We start from the raw sequence: 22,339 nt of genomic DNA, 5'->3' as shown, positions 1-22,339 counted from the left end.
CGAGCCCAAGGTCACCCAGCTGGCTGCATGTGGGGAAGTGCAGAATCGAACAAGGCTCGCCAGATTAGAAGTCCGCACTCCTAACCACTATACCAAGCTGGCTCTCTAAAAGGAACAAGCATCCTGGGCGTGGAAATAAATGGAAACCTGATCTGGAACCTTCATATTCCGCTCTGACGCCAATACTGGAGGAAGTGTGCCTGCACACCAACGCTTATACCCAGAATTCAACTTAGCTGGTCTTAAAGGTGGAATCGGATTTTGTTCTGCTGGTTCAAATCAACACGGTGACCCACTGTAAGAACACTATTGATGGAGCCTCCATGTCCAGAGGCAGTCTATCTTACAACCAAGAGGGGCAAAGCAGGGGGAAGGCCTTCACAACTTCCTTATGAACTGTGTGTTCGAAACCAGAGGTTTCGGTGACCCACTGCAGGATACAGGCCTCTGGGCTACGGTTGCCAACCTCCAGGTGGGGACTGGAGATCTCCCAGGATTACAACCTGGAGAAAATAGTGTCATAGAAAGGTGGAATCTATATCATTATACCCAAATGAAGCTCATCCCCTACCCAAACCCTGCCCTCTTCAGACTCTGTACCCCCCACTGCCAAATCTCCAGGCGTTTCCCAATCCGGATCTGGCAACCCGACTTAATTGCCCTGGGTTCCAATCCAGCCGAGCTCTCCTCGTGTCCTCACCCCCTTCTCCGCTGCCTGCCAAGCAGAAATCCAACTGCGCCTCTTTCCCATGCTCTGCCTCTCCCCGCTGCTTCTCCAGTTGGATTTCTGCCTGTGGCGTCACCTCAGCAGGCAGGGGGAAAGGTGAGAAAATGAAGGGCTGGAAAAGACAGCCACCTTCTCTCCCCCTCCCCAGCGCACATTCCTGAGCGAGGGTGAGGCCTGAGTTCTCCAAACAGGCAAGTCTAGCTTTGCCCCGAGGGAGGGGGAGGAAAGGAAAGGGAGCCACAGCTGCCAAAATAGGCAGGGGAGGAGGGAGGGGAAGGGAGGGTGCTGGCTGGGCCGGGACAGGACGGGAGGGGAGGGGAGGGGTGGGGCGAGCCCTCCCCACCTCCCATAACACCCATCGCTCACAGTTAGCTAGCCAGCCAGCCAGCTCACAACTGTGGTCAACCTCGCCCTCCATTCTGCAGACATGGTAAGTTGACGCCTCTCGCTTGGCCCACTGAACTCTGGGCCCCAAAACTTGGTGTATTCATGCGCAGGATGAGAAAAAAAAATGCTTCTTCCTTGGCACACTGAACTCTGGGGCCCCAAACCTGGCACAATCCTGTGCAGGAAGAGAAAAAATGCTCCTTCCCGGGCAAGCTGAACTGCGGGGGTTCTCCAACCTTGGCGCATGAATGCGCAGGGTGAAAACAACTGCCTTTCCGCTCCTGGTATTTCCCTCCTCCCCAGAGCACTCCACAAACAGGAAACAAAATGGGGTGTGTGTGTGTGGGGGGGAGAACTTGTTTCCATTCGGTGGAGACGCTACTGGAGGAGACAGGGGTGGGAGAGGGTTTTGGCAGTGGAGAGCCAGAGTTATGTGCCAAGGGGTGAAGTCACTGTCTCCGCATGGGGGGAAACAAGGGCTGGGCAGGAGGTTGGGAAGTTGGGAAGTGGGGCCAGACCACACCCGTGGGGTCAAGTGGGTGGGTGCCACAAACTCAGAAAATTGAGCCTTCGGGGAGGGCGGTATATAAATCTAAATCTAAATCTAAAATAAATAAAATTCGGAACAACACGTGTTCATGATGGGCACAAACGAGGGCCAGGCAGGAGCCTGGGAAGTTGGGAAGCGGAGCCAGACTACACCCGTGGGGTCAAATGGGTGGGTGTCACAAACTCAGAATACTCGGAGCAACACATGTTCACGACGGGCACACTGGGGTTCACTTCGGCAAATGCGTGAAGGGAACACCCGGGGTTGTCGAGTTGTGTTTAAATTGCGCAGCTCCCTTTCTCTGGGGCGCAGAGAACATTTGGCTCTGGTTCACACAAAAACCCGGCAAACGCCATGTATAAAGGAAGTTCCAGCTGGCTCTGTGGGGAAATGGAGACGGCACATAAACCGTTGGGTCCTTTTGAAATCCTGCGTTCGCGTTTTATCCGTTTCAGTTCCAGGCTGCGAAAACGGAACCCTTCCCAGGGAGTTGGGTGTGGCTCGGATTACCTGCTCCCGGTTGGGAAACACCTGGGGGAATTTGGGGAGGGGGCGGAGCCTGGGGAGGGCAGGGTTTGGGGCATGACGCCCTAAAGGCCAACTTCCAAAGCAGAAATTTTCTCTGGGAGAACTGATTTCTGTGGCTTGGGGATAAAAGGTAGCCCTGGGAGAGCTCTAGACGCCACCTGGAGGCGCACGTCAAGGGAGGGCCCAGGGCAGGGTGTGGCTGAACCCGGCGTAGGGCACAAGGTGCATGCTCGCACATCTGTATGCGCTGCGCATGTGGTTTGAGGGCCCAGCACAGAAACATAAATTTTGGGAAAGGGTCAGCCCTCTCAGTGAAAATTCGATCGTGGAAGCCGCTTCCGACACGGACAGGGAATGGGGGACACACTACCTGTGGGTTTCTGCCTGTCGTGCAGCTATCAAGGGCCGACGTGGCAAAAGTTCCAGTCGCCCCATCTCAAAAAGGACACCGTGGCCAAGGCGATTAAGGGGGTTGCAGCACCTTCCCTAGGAGGAAAGACCAGAGAGACAACTAAGGAGAGGACAAGACAGAGCTGGGGTGGCCAAACGGTAGTTCTCCAGATCTCTATGGACTACAATTCCCATGATCCCCTGCTGGCATGGGCTCATGGGAGCTGTAGTCCATGGACATCTGGAGAACCACCTTTTGGCCACCACTGTAGAGGTTCATAAAATTATGCATGGGATGGAGAGAATGGGCACAGAGAATCATAGAATAGAATCATAGAGTTGGAAGGGGCCATACAGGCCATCTAGTCCAACCCCCTGCTCAACGCACTGCTCCCTCTCCCAAAAGGCTAGAACTTGAGAGCATCCGAGAACGCTGACGGGCAGTAGGTTCAGGAGGGATGAAAGGAAAGACCACTTTACACAGGGAGAGATTAAAATGTAAAATTGGCTGCCACAGGATGCAGAGAATATACAGCTTTAGAAGGGGATTAGGCAGACTTCATGGAGGAGAACTCTTTATCAGTGGCTACCAGCCATAGGACTGGAGGGGAACCTCCACATTCAGAGGCACTAAGGATAGTCCTTCTCCAGGGAGGACTCCCTGGAGAAAAGCCTAATGCTGGGAGCGATTGAGGGCAAAGGAAGAAGGGGACGACAGAGAATGAGGTGGCTGGATGGAGACACTGAAGCAGTCAGTGCAAACTTAAATGGACTCCGGGGAATGGTAGAGGACAGGAAGGCCTGGAGGATCATTGTCCATGGGGTCGAGATGGGTCGGACACGACTTCGCACCTAACAACAACAACAACAAGGCCAGGAGGCAACATAAGGAGACAGCCTCAATGTCTGTGCCCTGTTGTTGACCCATCCAGAGGAACTGGCTGGCCTCTGTGTGAGACAGGAGGCTGGACTAGAGGGACCCTCACTGGTCTGATCCGACAGGCTGTTTCTAGCTGGTGCAGACTTCCCTGGCGTGCCACCCTGCAGCCTGGGCTGGCTCAGTGCCCCGCCTGCCTGTAGGATCTGACTATCCAGCTCCCTCTCACCTGCACCCACCATCCCCACCCCAGGCCTGATTTTGCATTGGTCAGACACTTCCCCTTCCCCACAAGCCCTGACGTCTGTGTCACGAGGTTTCTGGGTAACAAAAGCCCTCCGGGCGGCGGGGGAATCCCCCGCAGAACTTCCGCTTGCAGCCAAGACAGGACCCGGTCTGTGGATTTCCGGAGAGGGTTAGAAAGAGCAGCAACCACAGGGAAGGGATTGGGCCCAGGGCAGAGGCTTCGTTCCCCGGCCTGCGTTTGGTAGCGTGGCAGCCTGACAGTTGAGGCGTACCCTTGCACCTCTCCGGGATGGCCAATTTTGCTCTTTATTTAACAGCAGTATTGTGGACAGCGCTTTCCTGGTCAGTCCGGGCCAGCCTGATCTTGTGGGATCCCAGAAGCGAAACAGGGCTGAACCTGGATCGATGCTGGGATGGGAGAGCAATAAGGAAGTCGAGGGTTGCTAGACTAGAGGCAGGCAATGGCCAACCCTCTCTGCTCCTCTCTTGCCTTCCCATGGGTGGCTCAGCCAAGCCCCTTCCTGCTTAGTACTTGGATGGGAGAAGGAAGGCCACGGTGGCCACACAGAGACAGGCGATGGCACCTCTGTCTTGCTCTGACTTGACCTGGATGGCTCAGGCTCTACGGATCTCATAAGTTAGGTCAGCCTGGCTCGCACCAGGATGGGAGAGCACCCAAAACGTCCAGGGTTCAGATACAGAGGCAGGCAATGGCAAACCAGCTCAGGACATCTCTCGCCTGGACCGGTGTTCCTTCTGCACACTTTGGCCAATGCACTTTCAGTGTGTTTGCGAAACCAGGGGAATCTGCTCCTGACGTGCATTATCCAAGAGGTGCAGAATAAGGAAGGGCCCCTTTTGAGATGCCCTTCCCTGAAACGCCCTTGATCCATCATTCCTGCAGGGGCTTTCCCATCACCACCTCCCTCCCTGGTCCTTTTGTTACTGGAGATGCCGGGGATTGAACCCGGGACCTTCTGCACGCCAAGCAGAGGCTCTGCCACTGAGCCATGACCCCTCTCCAGGGTCTTGGGTGGGAGATCTTCCCCATCACCTCTGCCTGGTCCTTTTTATGGGAGATGCCAGGGATTGAACCTGTGGCCTTCCACACACCACGCATAGGCTCGGCCACTGTGCCACAGCCCCTGCTCCAAGAAAATTGGGATTCTTCTACTCATGAGTCAGCCCTCTAGGCCCGTGTGTCACTCTCAGTCGATTGCATCCCCATATTTTTTCCGTATGACGAATCAACGGAGATCCGGAGAGGCGGGGAACAGCCTCCGGTTTCCCCATTCTGTGCTGAGCTGTGGAAACTTTTGCAGCTTCCCAAGACCAGATCCTTCCCCCCCCTTCCCCCTGCTTTCCAGCAGACACACCCAGCCTGCCCCCTCTTAGCTCAAAGCAAACATGCCACCGCATACACAGTCCCTTGGCAACTGGAATGAAGTTCTCCCAAATGATTCATCGCCTCTGAACCTCCCTTCTTGGCCTCCGTGCTCTCACCGCAGGGAGGCCTGCGGCCACCAGAGGGGGCCGGAGAGATTCCTCTTCCTCCATTCTTAGGCGGTTGATGGGGTTGCCACCTCCAGGCTGGGAAAGACCTGGAGAATTTGGGATGGGGAGCGAAGAGTGGGCAGGATTAGGGGCAGGGAGGAACCTAAGTGGAATATAATGCCATGGAGGGACAGGTAGAGGCTTTGGGGCAGTGGGCCTGCCGATGGGCCTCCTGAGGGTCCACAGGCAGTTGGATTGGATGGGCTATTGGCCTGATCCAGCACAGCTTCTCATATGTCCTTATGATCCAGCTCTTCTGCTCCTAGAAGCCCTTGGCTCCTAGGCCTGGCTCATTACTGGAGGGAGATATGTCCAAAGGAGTTCCTCTGGATTTTTATCCTTGAAGGTTCAAGGGGGATGAGGGTGACAGTGAATGAGCGATAGGGTTGTGAGTGTCCTGAGTAGTGCAGAGGGTTGGACTAGATTACCCAGGAGTTCCCTTCCAACTCTACGATTCTATGATTCTAAATCCTGTCTCAACATGGGAGCCACAAATAAGCAACTTATTTCGGGTTGCAGGATCGAGGCTGGGAAATGTCAGGATGTGCCCGGTTGCCAGCCTCCTGCTATGATCCTGTGCCAGGTTCCTCGGAGAACGGCTTGTAGGAAAAGCCCCTTTTGAAGACAGAACCACAATGACTCTATTTAGCCTAAAAGCATTATCGTCTTTATTGGGGATTATAAACGTAGTATCGTGTCCAGATCACGGGAGATGATGGTACCGCTTTACTCTGCTCTGGTTCGGCCTCACTTGGAGTCCTGTGTTCAGTTTTGGGCACCCCAGTTGAAGTGGGATGTTGACAAACTGGAGCATGTCCAGAGGAGGGCAACAAAGATGGTGAGGGGTTTGGAGACCAAGACGTATGAGGAAAGGTTGGGGGAGCTTGGTCTGTTGAGCCTGGAGAGGAGACGACTGAGAGGGGATCTGAGAACCATCTTCAAGTATTCAAAAGTCTGCTATGTAGAGGATGGAGCAAAGTTGTTCTCTCTTGCCCCAGAGGGACAGAGCAGAACCAATGGGATAAAATTAATGCAAAAGAAATTCCATCTAAACATCCGGAAGAAGTTCCTGACAGTTAGAGCGGTTCCACAGTGGAACAGGCTTCCTCGGGAGTTTGTGGGTTCTCCATCTTTGGAGTTTTTTAAACAGAGGCTGGAGAGCCATCTGACGGAGAGGCTGATTCTGTGAAGGCTCAAGGGGGTGGCAGGTGACAGTGGGTAAGCAATAGGGTTGTGAGCATCCTGCATAGTGCAGGGGGTTGGACTAGATGACCCAAGAGGTCCCTTCCAACTCTATGATTTTATGATCTTCCTATGAAAGCGAGTCAATTTTTTGCACCAGGAACGATTGGGCAATCTGTGATGGCCAGCAGGGTTCCGAGGGGCTTATTGCTACCCCGGCAGGTACAGGGGGTCCGTATACTAAATAACAATTGAACCCTCTGTCTTCTACAGTCATCTAAGTATGCCGGTGGTCCCACAGAAACGGAACGCTGCATCGAGTCACTGATGGCTGTCTTCCAGCGCTACGCTGGCCGCGATGGGAACGCCCGGTCCCTCTCCAAAAAGGAGTTTGTTACGTTTATGAACACAGAGCTGGCATCTTTCTCAAAGGTACGACATCCCCTTCGTATCGGGTGGCAGAAACAGGGTGGCCGTGTTGGTTGGGAGTGGGGAGGGAAGGAGCTGGAATGAAACATGACAAGACTAGAGCACCCAGAAGTAAGATTCACTGCTGACCATACACCTGCCTTTCTCAGGGTTTTTTTTACCATTAAGAAACCCCTGAAACGTTCCTCAGGCTTTGAGATTGTGCAGGAGATGGTTGGGAAGCAGAGCTGTGGACATGCTCACCTGGGGCCCTTCCCAGCCACCCTCCTCCAGGGCCATCATTGGACATGTGGGGAGGGGAGGGTGGGTCAACATGACCATAGACGATCATCTCACTTGATAAATGTTTAATTTTTAAAATATATATATACAAAATGAATTCACTCCCACCCATTTGGAAAACCCTTCTCTATGGTAAATCCATTCATTCATTCATTCATTCATTCATCCATCCCTGTCTGTCCATCCATCTGTTCATCCATCTGTTCATCCATCCGTTTGTCCATCTGTCCGTTCATCCATCCGTCCATCCATCCGTTCGTCCATCCAACCATCCGTTCGTCTGTCCATCCGTCCGTTCATCCATCCATTCGTCCGTCCGTCCATCCATCCATCCATCCGCCAATCTTGGTCAGTTATAGGCAAAGTGTGAGCAGTAAATTAACAATCAGACGAAGAAATATAGAGGGAACATTCTCTCTCGGGCAGTGATGCTATACGTCCTTGGTGCTTGGGGGGGCCACAGTGGGGGGGCTTCTGGAGTTCTGGCCCTGCTGGTGGACCTCCTGAGAGCCCCTGGGTTTTGGCCACGGTGTGACACAGAGTGTTGGGCTGGATGGGTCCTTGGCCTGATCCAAGACGGCTTCTCTTATGTTCTTAAGTCCAGGTCTCCTCTCTGAGAAGCATGTGATTTCCCGCCCCACTGCACAGCTAAACCTACTTCTAACCCTCCTTCATCCCTTCCAGAACCAGAAGGACCCAGGCGTCCTGGACCGCATGATGAAAAAGCTCGACATGAACTGTGACGGCCAGTTGGACTTCGCCGAATTCTTGAACCTCATCGGCGGTCTGGCTGAGGCCTGCCATGAACATGTGTTGTCCTCCCCAACCAGTGGTGGACCAAAGAGGTCATGAACTGCCCCTTCCCGTTCTGACCCATCACCGGCAAAATCCCATACATTCCAGAAAAACAATCTCAGCGTGTGACCAAAACCAGCGACACCATCTGCATGCTAACCAATAAAGTCAACGTGAAAATGCTTTTCTTTGTTTTATTGAGGTTATTGGTCACCCGCCCTCACAGGGCAGAGCGAGCTGGTACGAGTGACAATAGGGGGCATTCAAGAGGGTTCCCAACCTCCAGGTGGCACCTGGAGACCTGCTGAGTATGGGCACCATATTTATTTATTTAATTTATTCATTTATTTTATTTTTCTTCTACCACCCATTCTTTACGGTTCTGGCCGGTGAGCGTTAGACCCTCCCAAGCCCCGCCCTCTCCAGGCTCCGCCCCAAAAATCTCCAGGGATTTTCAAAACCAGAAATTCCGTGACCGGATCCTATTTACAAATAAGCTACTCACAGCAGTGCAGACCAGAGTCCTTAAACATTTCTCCAAGCGTTTTTGTTAAGTGTAACCCGATGGCTTGAACAGAAAAACTCTCTTGTATAGAAACGAGGTAGCCCTCATTTCTGCAGGATTCGGGCCCTGAGGTCAGTCAAAATCCCAGGAGATGTCGACCCAATTGATGTGTAGAAGTTGTGTAGAAACTCAGTCACAGAGGTGGCCGGGCTTGTCGCCTCTCAGGGTCCGATGTGAAGTTTGTGAAGGTTCAGGAAAATCTAAGGGTGCAGAGCCACAATAGTGTGTGTGTGTGTGTGTGTGGGGGGGGGGGTACTGCCTGGAGACCAGTGGGAAGGCTGGGGGTGGGGCTATAAGGGGGGCCCAATGCCAGCTGCAGCCTCCCATCAATTCCAGTCCAAAAAAGGAAGTGATATTGGGTAACTCTAGGAATCACCGGAAATTTTATGGTAGAACCATAGAGTTTCCAGCAATTCCTAGAGCAGCCCTGCTCCACTTCTGGTTTCTTTGTTTGCTTACGGAATACTACAACTGCCATTGTCCTTCTAACAACTTCCCCAGCCATCACTCAGAGGGGCAATGAGTAAAAAGTAAAGGGGGAGTAAAAAGCCCAGGGGAAGGGGAGGGAAATTGAACGTTCCTTCTCTCTCCTCCGCAGCACCAGGTGCTTTTTAAGGTGAGCCCATCTGATTAAGTCTGGCCACACGTCTGTGTTAAGAATAGGACGTTTGGGAGGGATTCTCCTTCACCGGGTCGCCATAAATGAGAAGTGATTTGACAGGTTAAAGTCAAATATGGATTACCCCCCAAATACTCAACTGAAGCTCTTGTGCTTTGGCCATTCAATAAGAAGACCAGAGTCCCTGGAAAAGTCCATAGAAATTAGGGAAAGGGGGAAGCAGTTGGAGAAGAAGAAGAAGAAGAAGAAGAAGAAGAAGAAGAAGAAGAAGAAGAAGAAGAAGAAGAAGAAGAAGAAGAAGAGTTGGTTCTTATATGCTGCTTTTCTCTACCCGAAGGAGTCTCAAAGTGGCTTACATTCACTTTCCCTTTCCTCTCCCCACAACAGACACCCTGTGAGGTGGGTGAGGCTGAGAGAGCCCAGATATTCCTGCTCAGTCAGAACAGCTTTATCAATACTGTGACTAGCCCAAGGTCACCCAGCTGGCTGCATGTGGGGGAGTGCAGAATCGAACCGGCGAGCCAGATTACAAATCCGCACTCCTAACCTCTACACCAAACGGGTTACCCAGCTGGCTGCAGGTGGAGGAGGAGGGGTGGGGAGTCGAGCCCAGTTCACCAGATTAGAAGCCACCCAACGTGCTCTTAACTACTACACCAAGCTGGCTCTCGATATGAGATTCGGTGGATTTGGTGGGGGAGACCTCAGCAAGGCTGTTGAGGATATGAGGTTTGGGCGAACGCAAGTTCACAAGGTCACCATGAGTCTGAAAGGTTTTCACACACACAAACACACACACACATTTGTTGCGTTGGACAACTTCTTCCATCCTGGCCTATGGGAGGCAGCGGGAATGTGCAGGTCAGCCACCAGGGGGCACTGCAGGGCCTCCAAATCCAAGCTTTTCCATGTGGGGAACTACAGAGTTCTTGCAAACTACATTTCCCAGGAGTCACCGGGGGACAGGCACGCCCCAATGGTTAAAGTGTGATCTCTTCCAGCATTCTTTGGATAATGGAAAAGTTGGATGTAAGCCTGAGATAGGGAGTATTTGGGCTCAGACAGCCCTGCGGAGCAGGAATCAGAAAGGGGCCAAGCCTCTGGGAGGGATGTGGAGGGTCTCCCAAAATTGCAGCTCTTCTCCAGTCTGCAGAGATCAGTTTCCCCTGGCTGCTTGGGAGGGGGGACTCTTTTGCATTGCACCCAACTGAGGTCGTTGTCCTCGAGATTCATCCCCAAATCCCCGGGAATTCCTCAACCAGGAGCGGGTAATCTTACCCACCCCCCATTCCCCTAGGAATGCCAGCCTCCAGGTGGGGCCTGGGGATCCCCTGGAATTCCAGCTCTTCTCCAGACTACAGAGATCAGATCCCCTGGAGGAAAGGGCTGCTTGGGAGGGGGGACTCTGTGGAATTGTCCCTGCACTCCCCAGGCTCTACCACCCAAATCTCCAGGAATCTCCCAACCTGGAGCTGGCAACCCAAGCCCCTCAGTCCCCTCCAGGCAGGGAGAGATCCGGCAGCTCTGGGCAGTGCTCAGCAAAGCCCAAGGGAACATCATGCCTTGTGTTTCGCTAAAGCCAGCATGTGCGAGAGAGGCAAGGTGAGGATAGCAGAAATAGGATCTCTCTCTCTCTCTCTCTCTCTCTCTCTCTCTCTCTCTCTCTCTCTCTCTCTCTGAAGCAACCTGAAGAGCTGATTTCTGTAAGGTTTCCAACTACGGAGGGCCTGGGGATCCCCCAGAAATATATAGAATCATAGAGTTGGAAGGGGCCATAGAGGCCATCTAGTCCAGCCCCCTGCTCAACGCAGGATCAGCCCTAAGCATCCTCAAGCATCCAGGAAAAGTGTGTATCCAACCTTTGCTTGAAGACTTCCAGTGAGGGGGAGCTCACCACCTCCTTAGGCAGCCTATTCCACTGCTGAACTACTCTGGCTGTGAAAAATATTTTCCTGATATCTAGCCTATATCGTTGTACTTGTAGTTTAAACCCATTACTGCGTGTCCTCTCCTCTGCAGCCAACAGGAACAGCATCCTGCCCTCCTCCAAGTGACAACCTTTCAAATACTTAAAGAGGGCTATCATGTCCCCTCTCAACCTCCTTTTCTCCAGGCTGAACATTCGCAAGTCCCTCAACCTCTCTTCATAGGGCTTGGTCCCTTGGCCTCAGATCATTCTCTTCGCTCTCCTCTGTACCCTTTCAATTTTATCCACGTCCTTCTTGAAGTGAGGCCTCCAGAACTGCACACAGTACTCCAGGTGTGGTCAATGAGACATCTCAGGCCCAAAGGAAAGCATAAGTCTTGGCACAACACATTGAACGGTGCAGGAAGGCCCACATCTCTCCAGGCTGCAGAGATCAGATCCCCTGGGGGGAAAGGGCTGCTTCAGGGGGGTGGGGGGGGCTCTCTGGCCTAGGGAGAACAGGGATCCAAATCCAGAAAAGTCACACTCCAAAGCAGCTCTTTCCTTCAGGGGAACCGATCTCTGCAGTCTGGAGGTGAGCTGGAATTCCGGGGGATCTCCAGGTCCCGCCTGGAGGCTGGCACCCGTAACTGGTGAGTGTGTGTCCAGGGGGGGAGCCAATTCTTCCTGCTGCTGTCGGGACGTGGAGCCAAAGAGCAGTCCTGCCCCCTTGGGGGCACGGTGCCAGGCCTGTGAGTTGCATAGCCCAGCCCTTGGGAGGAAAAGCAGGAGGGGGCATGGAAAGAACAGTTTGCTCTCAGGAAGCGGGGCTGGGAAGAAGAAGAAGAAGAAGAAGAGTTGGTTCTTATATGCCTCTTTTCTCTACCCAAAGGAGCCTCAAAGCGGCTTCTAATCGCCTTCCCTTCCTCTCCCCACAACAGACACCCTGTGAGGGAAGAGAGGTTGAGAGAGCCCTGAGATTACTGAAGAAGAAAAGTTGGTTCTCATATGCCACTTTTCTCTACCCAAAGGAGGCTCAAAGCGGCTTACAGTCGCCTTCCCTTTCCTCTCCCCACAACAGACACCCTGTGAGGGGAGCTGAGAGAGTCCTGATATTACTGGGAAAAAAGAAGAGTCTGGCTCTCATCTTCATCATCTTCATCATCAGTGCTTCTTTGGGTAGAGAAAAGCGGCATATAAGAACCAACTCTTCTTTTTCTTTGAGTGGAAGTCCCAAGACAGCACAGAAGCACCTTTCCCTTCCTCTCCCCACTCCAGACACCTTGTGAGGCTGAGAAAGCTCTACAAGAACAGCTTTGTGAGAACTGTGACTAGCCCAAGGTCACCCAGCTGGCTGCATGTGGAGGAGTGGGGAATCGAACCCGGCTCTCCAGGTTACAAGCTGCCGCTCTTAACCACTATACTAAGCGGGAGTCTGGACAATTAAAAATTTGAGTCCGATTTGTTGACCAACAAAGATGTATTCAAGGCGTGAGCTTTTGAGTGCAAGCACTCTTCCTCCATCTGGAGATGAGGTGCTAATTTCAGGGGATCTCCAGGTCCTACCTGGGGACTGGCATCCCTAGTCCACTGTGTCCCAAGGGGCCATCTCCCCCTGCCCTGCAGATCTGAAGTGGTTTCTTCCTCAGAGGGCTATACCAAGTACGAGGCCCGATTGCTTCATTCAGTCATGGAAACGCACACAGTGAGGGGAAGTGGTTCGGCTCATGAGGAAGGAAATGCCTACAGAGCAACTGTCTTTTTTTCCAGGGCCCGCCTGCTTCCTCTGCAGCAGAACATGCAAAACCACACAGCCACCACAGCAGATGCAAATCTTGCGTTCCCTTCCCCAGCCAAAGAAAACCACTGCATAGCAAGTATGCACATATCACAAACACACCTTGGTCATGTACCGCTTAAGGGTCGGCTTGTTACGGTGGCTACAGTCAGGCCGGGAGTCCTGAATTCCAATCGTGACTCGGCCACAAAAGCTGCAGGGCAATATAAATTGAAAAAATAACGCCAATGCCGAAGGTGCAAAATCGGGTATGAAAATATTTTCTGGCCCATTTACATTTCTGAAAATTCCCTACGTATTTCTTCTTGCAGCCATTCTTGAGAAGGTCCTGGGCGAAACGCGTATGAAATTTTGGGGAATTTGACTTCAGTAGGAAAATCAAACGGACTCCGGGGAATGGTAGAGGACAGGAAGGCCTGGAGGATCATTGTCCATGGGGTAGCGATGGGTCGGACATGACTTCGCACCTAACAACAACAACAAAGGAAAATCAACATGGAAATTGCATTTGAGTGTAGACAGCAGGGATTGAATCGATCTGGGATTGGAATAAAAGAAGAAGAAGAGTTGGTTCTAGGCTGCTTTTCTCTACCCGAAGGAGTCTCAAAGCGGCTTACAGTCACCTTCCCTTTCCTCTCCCCACAACAGACACCCTGTGAGGTGGGTGAGGCTGAGAGAGCCCTGAGATTACTGAAGAAAAAGAAGAGTTGGTTCTAGGCTGCTTTTCTCTACCCGAAGGAGTCTCAAAGCAGCTTCCAATCGCCTTCCCTTTCCTCTCCCCACAACAGACACCCTGTGAGGGAGATGTGGCTGAGAAAGCCCTGAGATTACTGAAGAAGAAGAAGAAGAAGAAGAAGAAGAAGAAGAAGAAGAAGAAGAAGAAGAAGAAGAAGAAGAAGAAGAAGAGTTGGTTCTTAGATGCCGCTTTTCTCTACCCGAAGGAGTCTCAAAGCGGCTTACATTCGCCTTCCCTTTCCTCTCCCCACAACAGACACCCTGTGAGGGAGGGGAGGCTGAGAGAGCCCTGAGATTACTGAAGAAGAAGAAGAAGAGTTGGTTCTTAGATGCCGCTTTTCTCTACCCGAAGGAGGCTCAAAGCAGCTTACAGTCACCTTCCCTTTCCTCTCCCCGCAACAGACACCCTGTAAGGGAGGAGAGGCTGAGAGAGCCCTGAGATTACTGAAGAAGAAGAAGAGTTGGTTCTTATGTGCTGCTTTTCTCTACCCGAAGGAGGCTCAAAGCGGCTTACAGTTGCCTTCCCTTTCCTCTCCCCATAACAGACACCCTGTGCGGTGGGTGAGGCTGAGAGAGCCCTGATATTCCTGCTCGGTCGGAACAGTTTTATCAGTGCCGTGGTGAGCCCAAGGTCACCCAGCTGGCTGCATGTGGGGGAACTGCAGAATCGAACCCGGCATGCCAGATTAGAAGTCTGCACTCCTAACCACTACACACCACTGGCTCCGTGCAGATTCAGCCCCGGTCTCCCAGGAGGAAGGGCCGGATGCCAAAACAAGAAATCAATCACGCCAAACGAGTGTCACTGAACAAAATCCCGCACATCGAGTCCTCCCTCCGGTCTGAAAACCCTCCTTCCTGAGCAGGCCGGATGCCGCATGTTCCTCCCACGTCAACTGAGCCCCGAATGATCCGGCAGAACAAGCCGAGGCAGTTTCTCGCCGGGCCTGGTAGGTGGGCTGCCCAGGAGCCTCCCTCTTTTACGCCAGCAACAGGATTAGCAGGCGAGACAGAATCGGAACGTCTTCATTGCAGCAGAGAGAGCACTCCTTTCTTCCCAAAGCCGCCTGCCTGCCAACGCCCACCTGGGGACAATGCCACTGCCACACCTGGGAAGGACCGCCCAAAATTCCTGCCAGCTCGAAGTGACTCCGTGCTTTCGAGGGCCGTTTTTGCGCAAGAGGTGATCGGCGGGGCGTTTCGCCCTGTCTCGGAAGGCGCTTTTCCGCTCTACGTGCTCATTGGGTTGGACATTGAGGGTCGGAGTCCAGGACATCGTGTTATGGAGTGCCCTGCTCCAGAAGAAAGCTAGATTGTTTTACACCCTGCTTTTCGCCACCCAAAGGAGCCTCAAAGCATCTGACCAACACCTTCCTCTTCCTCTTCCCACAACAGAATCCCTGGGAGGGAGCTCTAAAAGAACTGCTCTATGACAACAGCTCTACAAGAACGGTGACAAGCCCGAGGTTGCCCAGCAGGCTGCATACGGAGGAGCAGGGGATCCAATCTGGTACTGTGGATCAGAAGACGCCGCTCTTAACCGCTACACCAAACTGGCCCTTCTGATGAATCCTGGAGAGATCCATGGCTTAAGTGCCACTCAACACTTAACACCCACTCAGGGTGGCTTTCCTAACCCTGAGGACCTCCTCCTCCAATTGGCTTGCCTGTCTGTCCAGCGGCCACCCAATCGCCTTCTGTCCCCTATCTGACCACCCCCCCCTCCTTCCACTTCCCACCGAGGCTCGGAGGCTGCAGATCCCTGCCATGTAAGAGCTGCCCCCGCCGGTGAGTTCCCTAACAGCTGCCTTCAGCCTTTCCACGTCCTGCGGGGAGGGGGAGGCCGTCCACAGAGTTCTTCCCCCCCCCCAAATCTAGCACCCATTTTATTCCTGAATGCAACGGGCTTGGCCCCTATTACATTAATAAGCAGCCTAATCCCATCTATTCCCTCCCACCAGTCCGGACCCAGAACACAACCCCCCGCCAACCTCAGGAGAGGCCTGCCCTGCCTAGATGGTTTGGCATATGAAAGACCTCTAGAGGCCTCTGAGGGACCCAGATCTTCCTTAGCTTGGCCTTAACCTTATTGAGGAAGACCCATTGATGGGGCCATGCAAGGCGATCATTAAGGACAGGCTCCGATGGTCAGGATTCGATGACAAAGAGAAGGAATTCATAGAACAAAGAAGAGCACAAGAGAAGCCATGTTGGGTCAGGCCAAGAGCCCATCCAGTCTAACGCCCTGTGTCACTCAGTGGCCAAAACCCAGGGGCCATCAGGGGGTCCACCAGTAGCGCCCCCCACTGCTGCCCCCCCAAGCACCTAGAAGACAGAGCACCCCTGCCCCAGACATAAGAACAAGGGACCAAGCCCTATGAAGATAGGTTGAGGAACTTGGGAATGTTCAGCCTGGAGAAAAGGAGGTTGAGAGGGGACATGATAGCCCTCTTTAAGTATTTGAAAGGTTGTCACTTGGAGGAGGGCAGGATGCTGTTCCCGTTGGCTGCAGAGGAGAGGACACGCAGTAATGGGTTTAAACTTCAAGTACAACGATATAGGCTAGATATCAGGAAAAAATTTTTCACAGTCATAGTTCAGCAGTGGAATAGGATGCCTAAGGAGGTGTTGAGCTCCCCCTCACTGGAAGTCTTCAAGCAATGGTTAGATACACACTTTTCTTGGATGCTTTAGGATGCTTTGAGCTGATCCTGCGTTGAGCAGGGGGTTGGACTGGATGGCCTGTGTGGCCTCTTCCAACTCTATGATTCTATGATTCTAACATAAGAGAAGCCATGTTGGGTCAGGCCAAAGGACCGTCCAGTCTAACGCTCTGTGTCAAATGGTGGCCAAAACCCAGGGGCCATCAGGAGGGCCAGAATTCCAGAAGCCCTCCCACCACAGCCTCCCAAGCACCAAGAAGACAGAACATCACTGCCTGAAATAGCATGTTCCATCAATCCGTTGTGGATAATATCCATTGAAGGACCTCTGCTCCAGATGTTTCTCCTATCCCCTCTTGAAGTAGCATATGCTTGAAGCTTCCACCTCTTCCTGTGGCAGTGGAAAAAGCCCTACATTTGGATAAAACAAGTAACCTTATTGGGGGTCTGTCATTTGTGGTCCCCAGCAGTCTTTGGAGACCCCTTCTCTTATGCTATTCCAAACTGCTTAAAAGTCCTTCCGATCCTTACTTATGCAATTGCATTTATGCTAGCTCAGCTGAACTCTTTTCCCTCAGCCATACTGGGCTGAATCTGCATGGAGCTTTTATTCCAATCCCAGATCAATTCAGTCCCTGCCATCTACACTGAATGCGATTTCCATTTTGATTTTGGGCAATTTACATTTTTTTCTCTGCAACAAGCACGATTGTTCCAGAGTGACCCTACCTTTCCCCCACGATAACCTGGAGTGGATATAACCCTCGATATTTGAAATATCGCCATCAGTAAAGGTGCAGCTCTCTGCTTTTCCTGAACTAACTTGCTGCCTTGAGCCTCCAACACTGTAGAAAGGCCCTGATTGGCCAGGGCATCAGTTCAAAGGCTTCCTCGTTCCCAGGTTGCAAGGCTTCCCTTAAAGGGGAAGCCGTAACGTCTCCCAGCAGAAGCTCCAGAAGCCGAAGGAAGGAAGGAAGGAAGGAAGGAAGGAAGGAAGGAAGGAAGGAAGGAAGAAAGAAAGAAAGAAAGAAAGAAAGAAAGAAAGAAAGAAAGAAAGAAAGAAAGAAAGAAAGAAAGAAAGAAAGAAAGAAAGAAAGAAAGAAAGAAAGAAAGAAAGAAACTCATGCTGTGCTTGGCTCCCCTCCCCACTCTGAGCTTCCCCAATCAAGTGCAGAACACTTTTCTGTTTCAATTGGAGGGGGGGATAGAGGAAGACCCGAGTTCAAATCCATCTGAATTCGGCAGGATCCACAACAGAATAAACAAAATAAGTGCAGAATCAGCCCTGGAAGGCCAATTAGCTGACATCACTTGTTCAGGTGGAGTTTGTAGATGCAGATTTGATCAGCTTGAGTCCTTGAAACATATTTCTTTTTGGAGCCTCGCGTGTCCCTGCGTACCTAGCCCAAATATTAAGGATGGATGACAGGCAGAGATGGCAATCTTGGCTGGCTGCGTGAACCACCCACACAATTGCAGTTCTGGAGATATTATGCGTCTGTGCATTCCTGTCCGGTGCTGAACAGCACATGCTTCCCTGCGGACAGATTCACCCTCCTCGCGCCCTCCTCGATGTAAATTGCAGACATGAAGGAACCAGAAAAAAGAAACCAGATGTGGACTTTGCCGTTGAACTTCAGGGCTCAGAAGATGTGTCTCATCCCTGAACGTTAAAAAGATTTGTCTTAATTGGATGTGGAATAGAAAAATGTAGAATTGTGGAATTTGACACCAAATTGGGAGGAGTAGCGAAGACATCAGAAGAGATAAAAGTTCAACAAGATCGGGACGTGCTGGAAAAGTGGACAAATGAGAACAAGATGCAATCCAATGAGGAGAAGTGGAGAGTTCTACATGTGGGTCACATAAATGAGAAGCAGGCAGACTGGGAGAGGAATGGGAAGGCGACTGTAAGCCGCTTTGAGCCTCCTTCGGGTAGGGAAAAGCAGCATATAAGAACCAACTCTTCTTCTTCCTCAGTAATCTCAGGGCTCTCTCAGCCTCCCCTCCCTCACAGGGGGTCTGTTGTGGGGAGAGGAAAGGGAAGGTGATTGGAAGCCGCTTTGAGCCTCCTTCGGGTAGGGAAAAGCAGCATATAAGAACCAACTCTTCTTCTTCTTCTTCTTCTTCTTCTTCTGGATGGGAGATATACTTCTGAGTGGCAGTGTGTGCGAACGTGATCTTGGACTGCAAGCTGAACATGAGCAGACAGTGTGACTGGGGCGGTCAAGAAGGCCAACGCAGTCTTGGGCTGTATCAACAGAGGCGGCACATTGAAAATCACAGGATGCCAACGTCCCACTGCATCCCCCACTGGTCAGACCCCACCTGGAGCCCTGTCTGAGGGGCCCAGTTCAAAAAGGATGGGGACAAAATGGGCAGGATGCAAAGGAGAGTAAAGAGGATGATCCTGGGTCTGGGGACCAAGCCCTGTGAGGAAAGGTTGAGGGACTTGGGAATGTTCAGCCTGGAGAAGGGCAGGTGGAGAGGGGACAGGAGGGCCCTCTTGAAGGATTTGAAAGGCTGTCACTTGGAGGAGGGCTGTGCAGCAGAGGAAAGGACCCACAGTAATGGGTTTAAACTAGGTGTAGAAGGATATCAGCTAGATATCGGGTGGGTGGATGGACATTTTCACAGTCAGAGTAGTTCAGCAGTGGAATGGGCTGCCTGAGGAGGTGGGGAGCTCCCCCTCATTGGTCGTCTTCAAGCAGCAGCTGGACAGATCCTTCTCCTGCATGCTTGAGGCTGATCCTCTATTGAGCAGGGGGTGGGACTGGATGGCCTGCATGGCCCCTTCCCACTCTAGGATTCTAGGAGTCTAATTCAGTAGTGGAAGGGGCTGCCTAAGGAGGTGGGGAGCTCCCCCTCACTGGCCGTCTTCAAGCAGTGGCTGGACAGATTCTTCTCCTGCATGCTTGAGGCTGATCCTCCATTGAGCAGGGGGTGGGACTAGATGGCCTCTGTGGCCCCTTCCCACTCTAGAATTCTAGGAGTCTAATTCCGCAGTGGAATGGGCTGCCTAAGGAGGTGGGGAGCTCCCCCTCATTGGTCGTCTTCAAGCAGCGGCTGGACAGATCCTTCTCCTGGATGCTTGAGGCTGATCCTGCACTAAGCAGGGGGTTGGACTAGATGTCCTCTAGGATCCCATGATTTTGGCCTCTCAGCCCACAGGGTTAAAGGGGAATTGACTCACAGGCGGAAATCCTGGAGTCCCTGCAGTGAGCCTCTTCCGCGTCAGCTGTTCATTTTCCGCCGTGCCTATTGCTACGGAGATACATTAAACAGAGATACTCGATACAGATCTACAGACGTGCGGAAGAGAACACAGCCGACCGGGAAATCAAAGAAAACGCAGCCGCTCCTCTTGTTGGGTTCACGATCCGTAAGCGGCTCTCTGCCCTGAGAACTGAAATAAATTTCCCTCCCTGGAAAGCTTCCAGGGGCGGTGAAAGCACAAAATCTGGCAAATCGCCTAATCCCAGGAGAGATACAAAACGGGTTCCGTACGTTCACTCCATGAAATTTTGATGCGTCAGAAAGAATAAATCATTAAAGATCCCATGAAAAGCCCGTTCTTTATTTTGGAGGAGGGGTGGTGAGAACAGAAGCCGTACGTTAAATCCGTGGGTATCTTTCAGCTCTTTATTAGTGATCTCAGCTCCTGGGACACTGAACTGATAACCCCTAAAGAAGCCCCCCCAATATAGGCAATCCTAAACAGAAGAACCTCTTGTGGCGCAGAGTGGTAAGGCAGCCGTCTGAAAGCTTTGCCCATGAGGCTGGGAGTTCGATCCCAGCAGCTGGCTCAAGGTTGACTCAGCCTTCCATCCTTCCGAGGTCGGTAAAATGAGTACCCAGCTTGCTGCTGGGGGGTAAACGGTCATGACTGGGGAAGGCACTGGCAAACCACCCCGTATTGAGTCTGCCATGAAAACGCTGGAGGGCGTCACCCCAAGGGTCAGACATGACTCAGTGCTTGCACAGGGGATACCTTTACCTTTACCTTTAAACAGAAGAACGGTTCAGGGTTGCAGGCGATTGGATGCCAGATTGGTTTAAAGGAGGCTTCCTCAAACAAGGTTCTGTGAAACCCTGGGTTTTTTTGATAGCCAAATGAGTGGGAGAACTAATTTCATATATATATATTAAAAATTGGTTAAACCAGTGATTCTCCACCTTCCTAACGCCGAGATCCTTTAATCCAGTTCCTCCTGTTGGGGTGACCTCCAGCCATAAAATTAGGCAAGGGTTCTTTCGCAGAAATTAAACCAAAACTGGCCAATGGCATGAAGATCCATTGCTCATGATTGTATATAAATTGTTTTTTTTTTTTACTGGGTTTCTCAGTTCAGCTCTGCCTCTTGTCCCATCATGCCGACCTCGCTCTTTTCCGCTGCTCCAGACAGACAAACGCTCTATCTCGGTCTACCCCACAAGGCTGTTGTGTAGATGGGGCCCCTGCCCCGGCCAAGCTGCTTGCCCTGCCACAACCCCTGTGAAAGGGGTCCTGACCCCCAGGTTGAGAAACACTGAGTTAAATATTTATTGGGTGATATGACCGTATACGGTCATGTCGACCCGCCCTCCCCTCCGCAAATGGCCAATGATGGGACTGGAACGGGGTGGGAAGGGGAGGGGCCCCAGGTGGGCGTGTCCACATCGCTTCCCAACCACATTCTGCACAATCACGCCACTTCTGGGGTTTCCCGAAACCTGAAGAATGTTTCAGGTGTTTCTCAAAGGTTTCAAAATCCTTTGCAGAGCAAAGTTCTAAACCAAAAGGGCAGAGAAGCCAGGGCGAGACTGTGAGATTGGCCTTCGTAGGGGAGGGGCTGTCGCTCAGTGGCAGGGCGTCTGCTTGACACGCAGAAGGTCCCCAGGTTCAATCCCCGGCAGCTCCAGTTATAAAGGACCAGGCAGCTAACCAAGTGAAAAGCCTTTAATGCAGCGGCAGTCAACCTGTGGTCCTCCAGATGTTCATGGACTACAATCCCCATGAGCCCCTGCCAGCGTTTGCTGGCAGGGGCTCATGGGAATTGTAGTCCACGGACATCTGGAGGACCACAGGTTGACTACCCCTGCTCTAACGGAGACCCTGAGTAGCTGCTGCCAGTCTGAGTTGACAATACCGACAGTGAACGGCCGTTGGTCTGACTCAACAGGCAGCCTCATGTGTCCACTAGAGAATCTTAGAAGGGGGGATTAGGGCAGTGAGGGGGTCTCCAAGGTACTCCCCAGCCCCATGCAATTCCCATAACTAAGGCACTACGATGCAAATACAGATGCAGAGGTAGGGAGGGGATATATGCTAGACTCCTCAGGGATGGAAAAACTAGCTCTAAAATTAGGGGGTGGGGGGAAATAGCTCCAAAACGGCCTGCTTAGGATTTCATACACTCATTGCCCTCTGGGAGCCAAAGAAACTTTTGGTTCAAAATTTTTCTGGAGATCTCCAGGCCCCACCTGGAGGTTGGCGGCCAGCCCTGTAGGACTTCAGAGAGGCACTGGGCTGTTTACCAGCTTCATCAGCACTGAGTCATAGAAACATAGAGCTGGAAGGGACCTCCAGGGCCATCTAGTCCAACCCCTTGTACTATGTAAGACACTCACAACCCTCTCGCTCACCCACTGTCACCTGCCACCCCTTTGAGCCTTCACAGAATCAGCCTCTCTATCAAATGGCTCTCCAGCCTCTGCTTAAAAATCTCCAAAGATGGAGAACCCACCACCTCCCGAGGAAGCCTGTTCCACTGAGAAACCGCTCTGACTGTCAGGAACTTCTTCCGTAGGTTTAGACAGAATTTAGAATCATAGAATCATAGAGTTGGATGGGACCTCCTGGGTCATCTAGTCCAACCCCTTGCACTAGGCAGGACACTCCCAACACTCACTGTGAACTGGTACCCTTGGAAAGAGGCTCCAGCTTTGGAAATGCCTTTTACGTGTATCCCAGGGGCGATCAGGAGGTCCACCAGCAGGGCCAGAAGCCCTCCTCCTTTTGCCCACCAAGCACCAAGAAGACAGAGCACCACTGCCACAGACAGAGAGTTCCTTCGATATCCTGTGGCTAAGAGCCACACATAGCCCCTTGCTCCATGTATTTCCC

General features: G+C 52.1%; 1 protein-coding gene and 1 non-coding gene across 2 annotated transcripts; both read left to right on the top strand.

Moving 5' to 3' along the window:
• Nucleotides 1-993: 993 nt before the first annotated feature.
• LOC143829607 (protein S100-A11-like) lies at nucleotides 994-8,130 on the top strand. Its single transcript, XM_077320789.1, has 3 exons — nucleotides 994-1,157; nucleotides 6,715-6,873; nucleotides 7,837-8,130. Exons 1-3 carry the CDS (start codon nucleotides 1,155-1,157, stop codon nucleotides 8,002-8,004), a joined length of 330 nt encoding a protein of 109 aa, XP_077176904.1. The 5' UTR covers nucleotides 994-1,154; the 3' UTR covers nucleotides 8,005-8,130.
• Nucleotides 8,131-21,061: 12,931 nt separating this feature from the next.
• Nucleotides 21,062-21,134, top strand: TRNAV-GAC (transfer RNA valine (anticodon GAC)). Its single transcript has one exon. It is a non-coding gene; the product is annotated as a tRNA-Val (tRNA).
• Nucleotides 21,135-22,339: the final 1,205 nt, after the last annotated feature.

The sequence above is a fragment of the Paroedura picta genome, chromosome 1, assembly GCF_049243985.1.
Source record: "Paroedura picta isolate Pp20150507F chromosome 1, Ppicta_v3.0, whole genome shotgun sequence".
NCBI lineage: Eukaryota > Metazoa > Chordata > Lepidosauria > Squamata > Gekkonidae > Paroedura > Paroedura picta.
This window is presented reverse-complemented; position numbering and strand designations above follow the sequence as displayed.

Excerpts from the sequence above, each read along its gene's own strand:
- LOC143829607 (XM_077320789.1), top strand. Across the intron at positions 6,874-7,836 it reads AGCTGGCATCTTTCTCAAAG|AACCAGAAGGACCCAGGCGT; the intron begins GTACGACATCCC and ends CATCCCTTCCAG.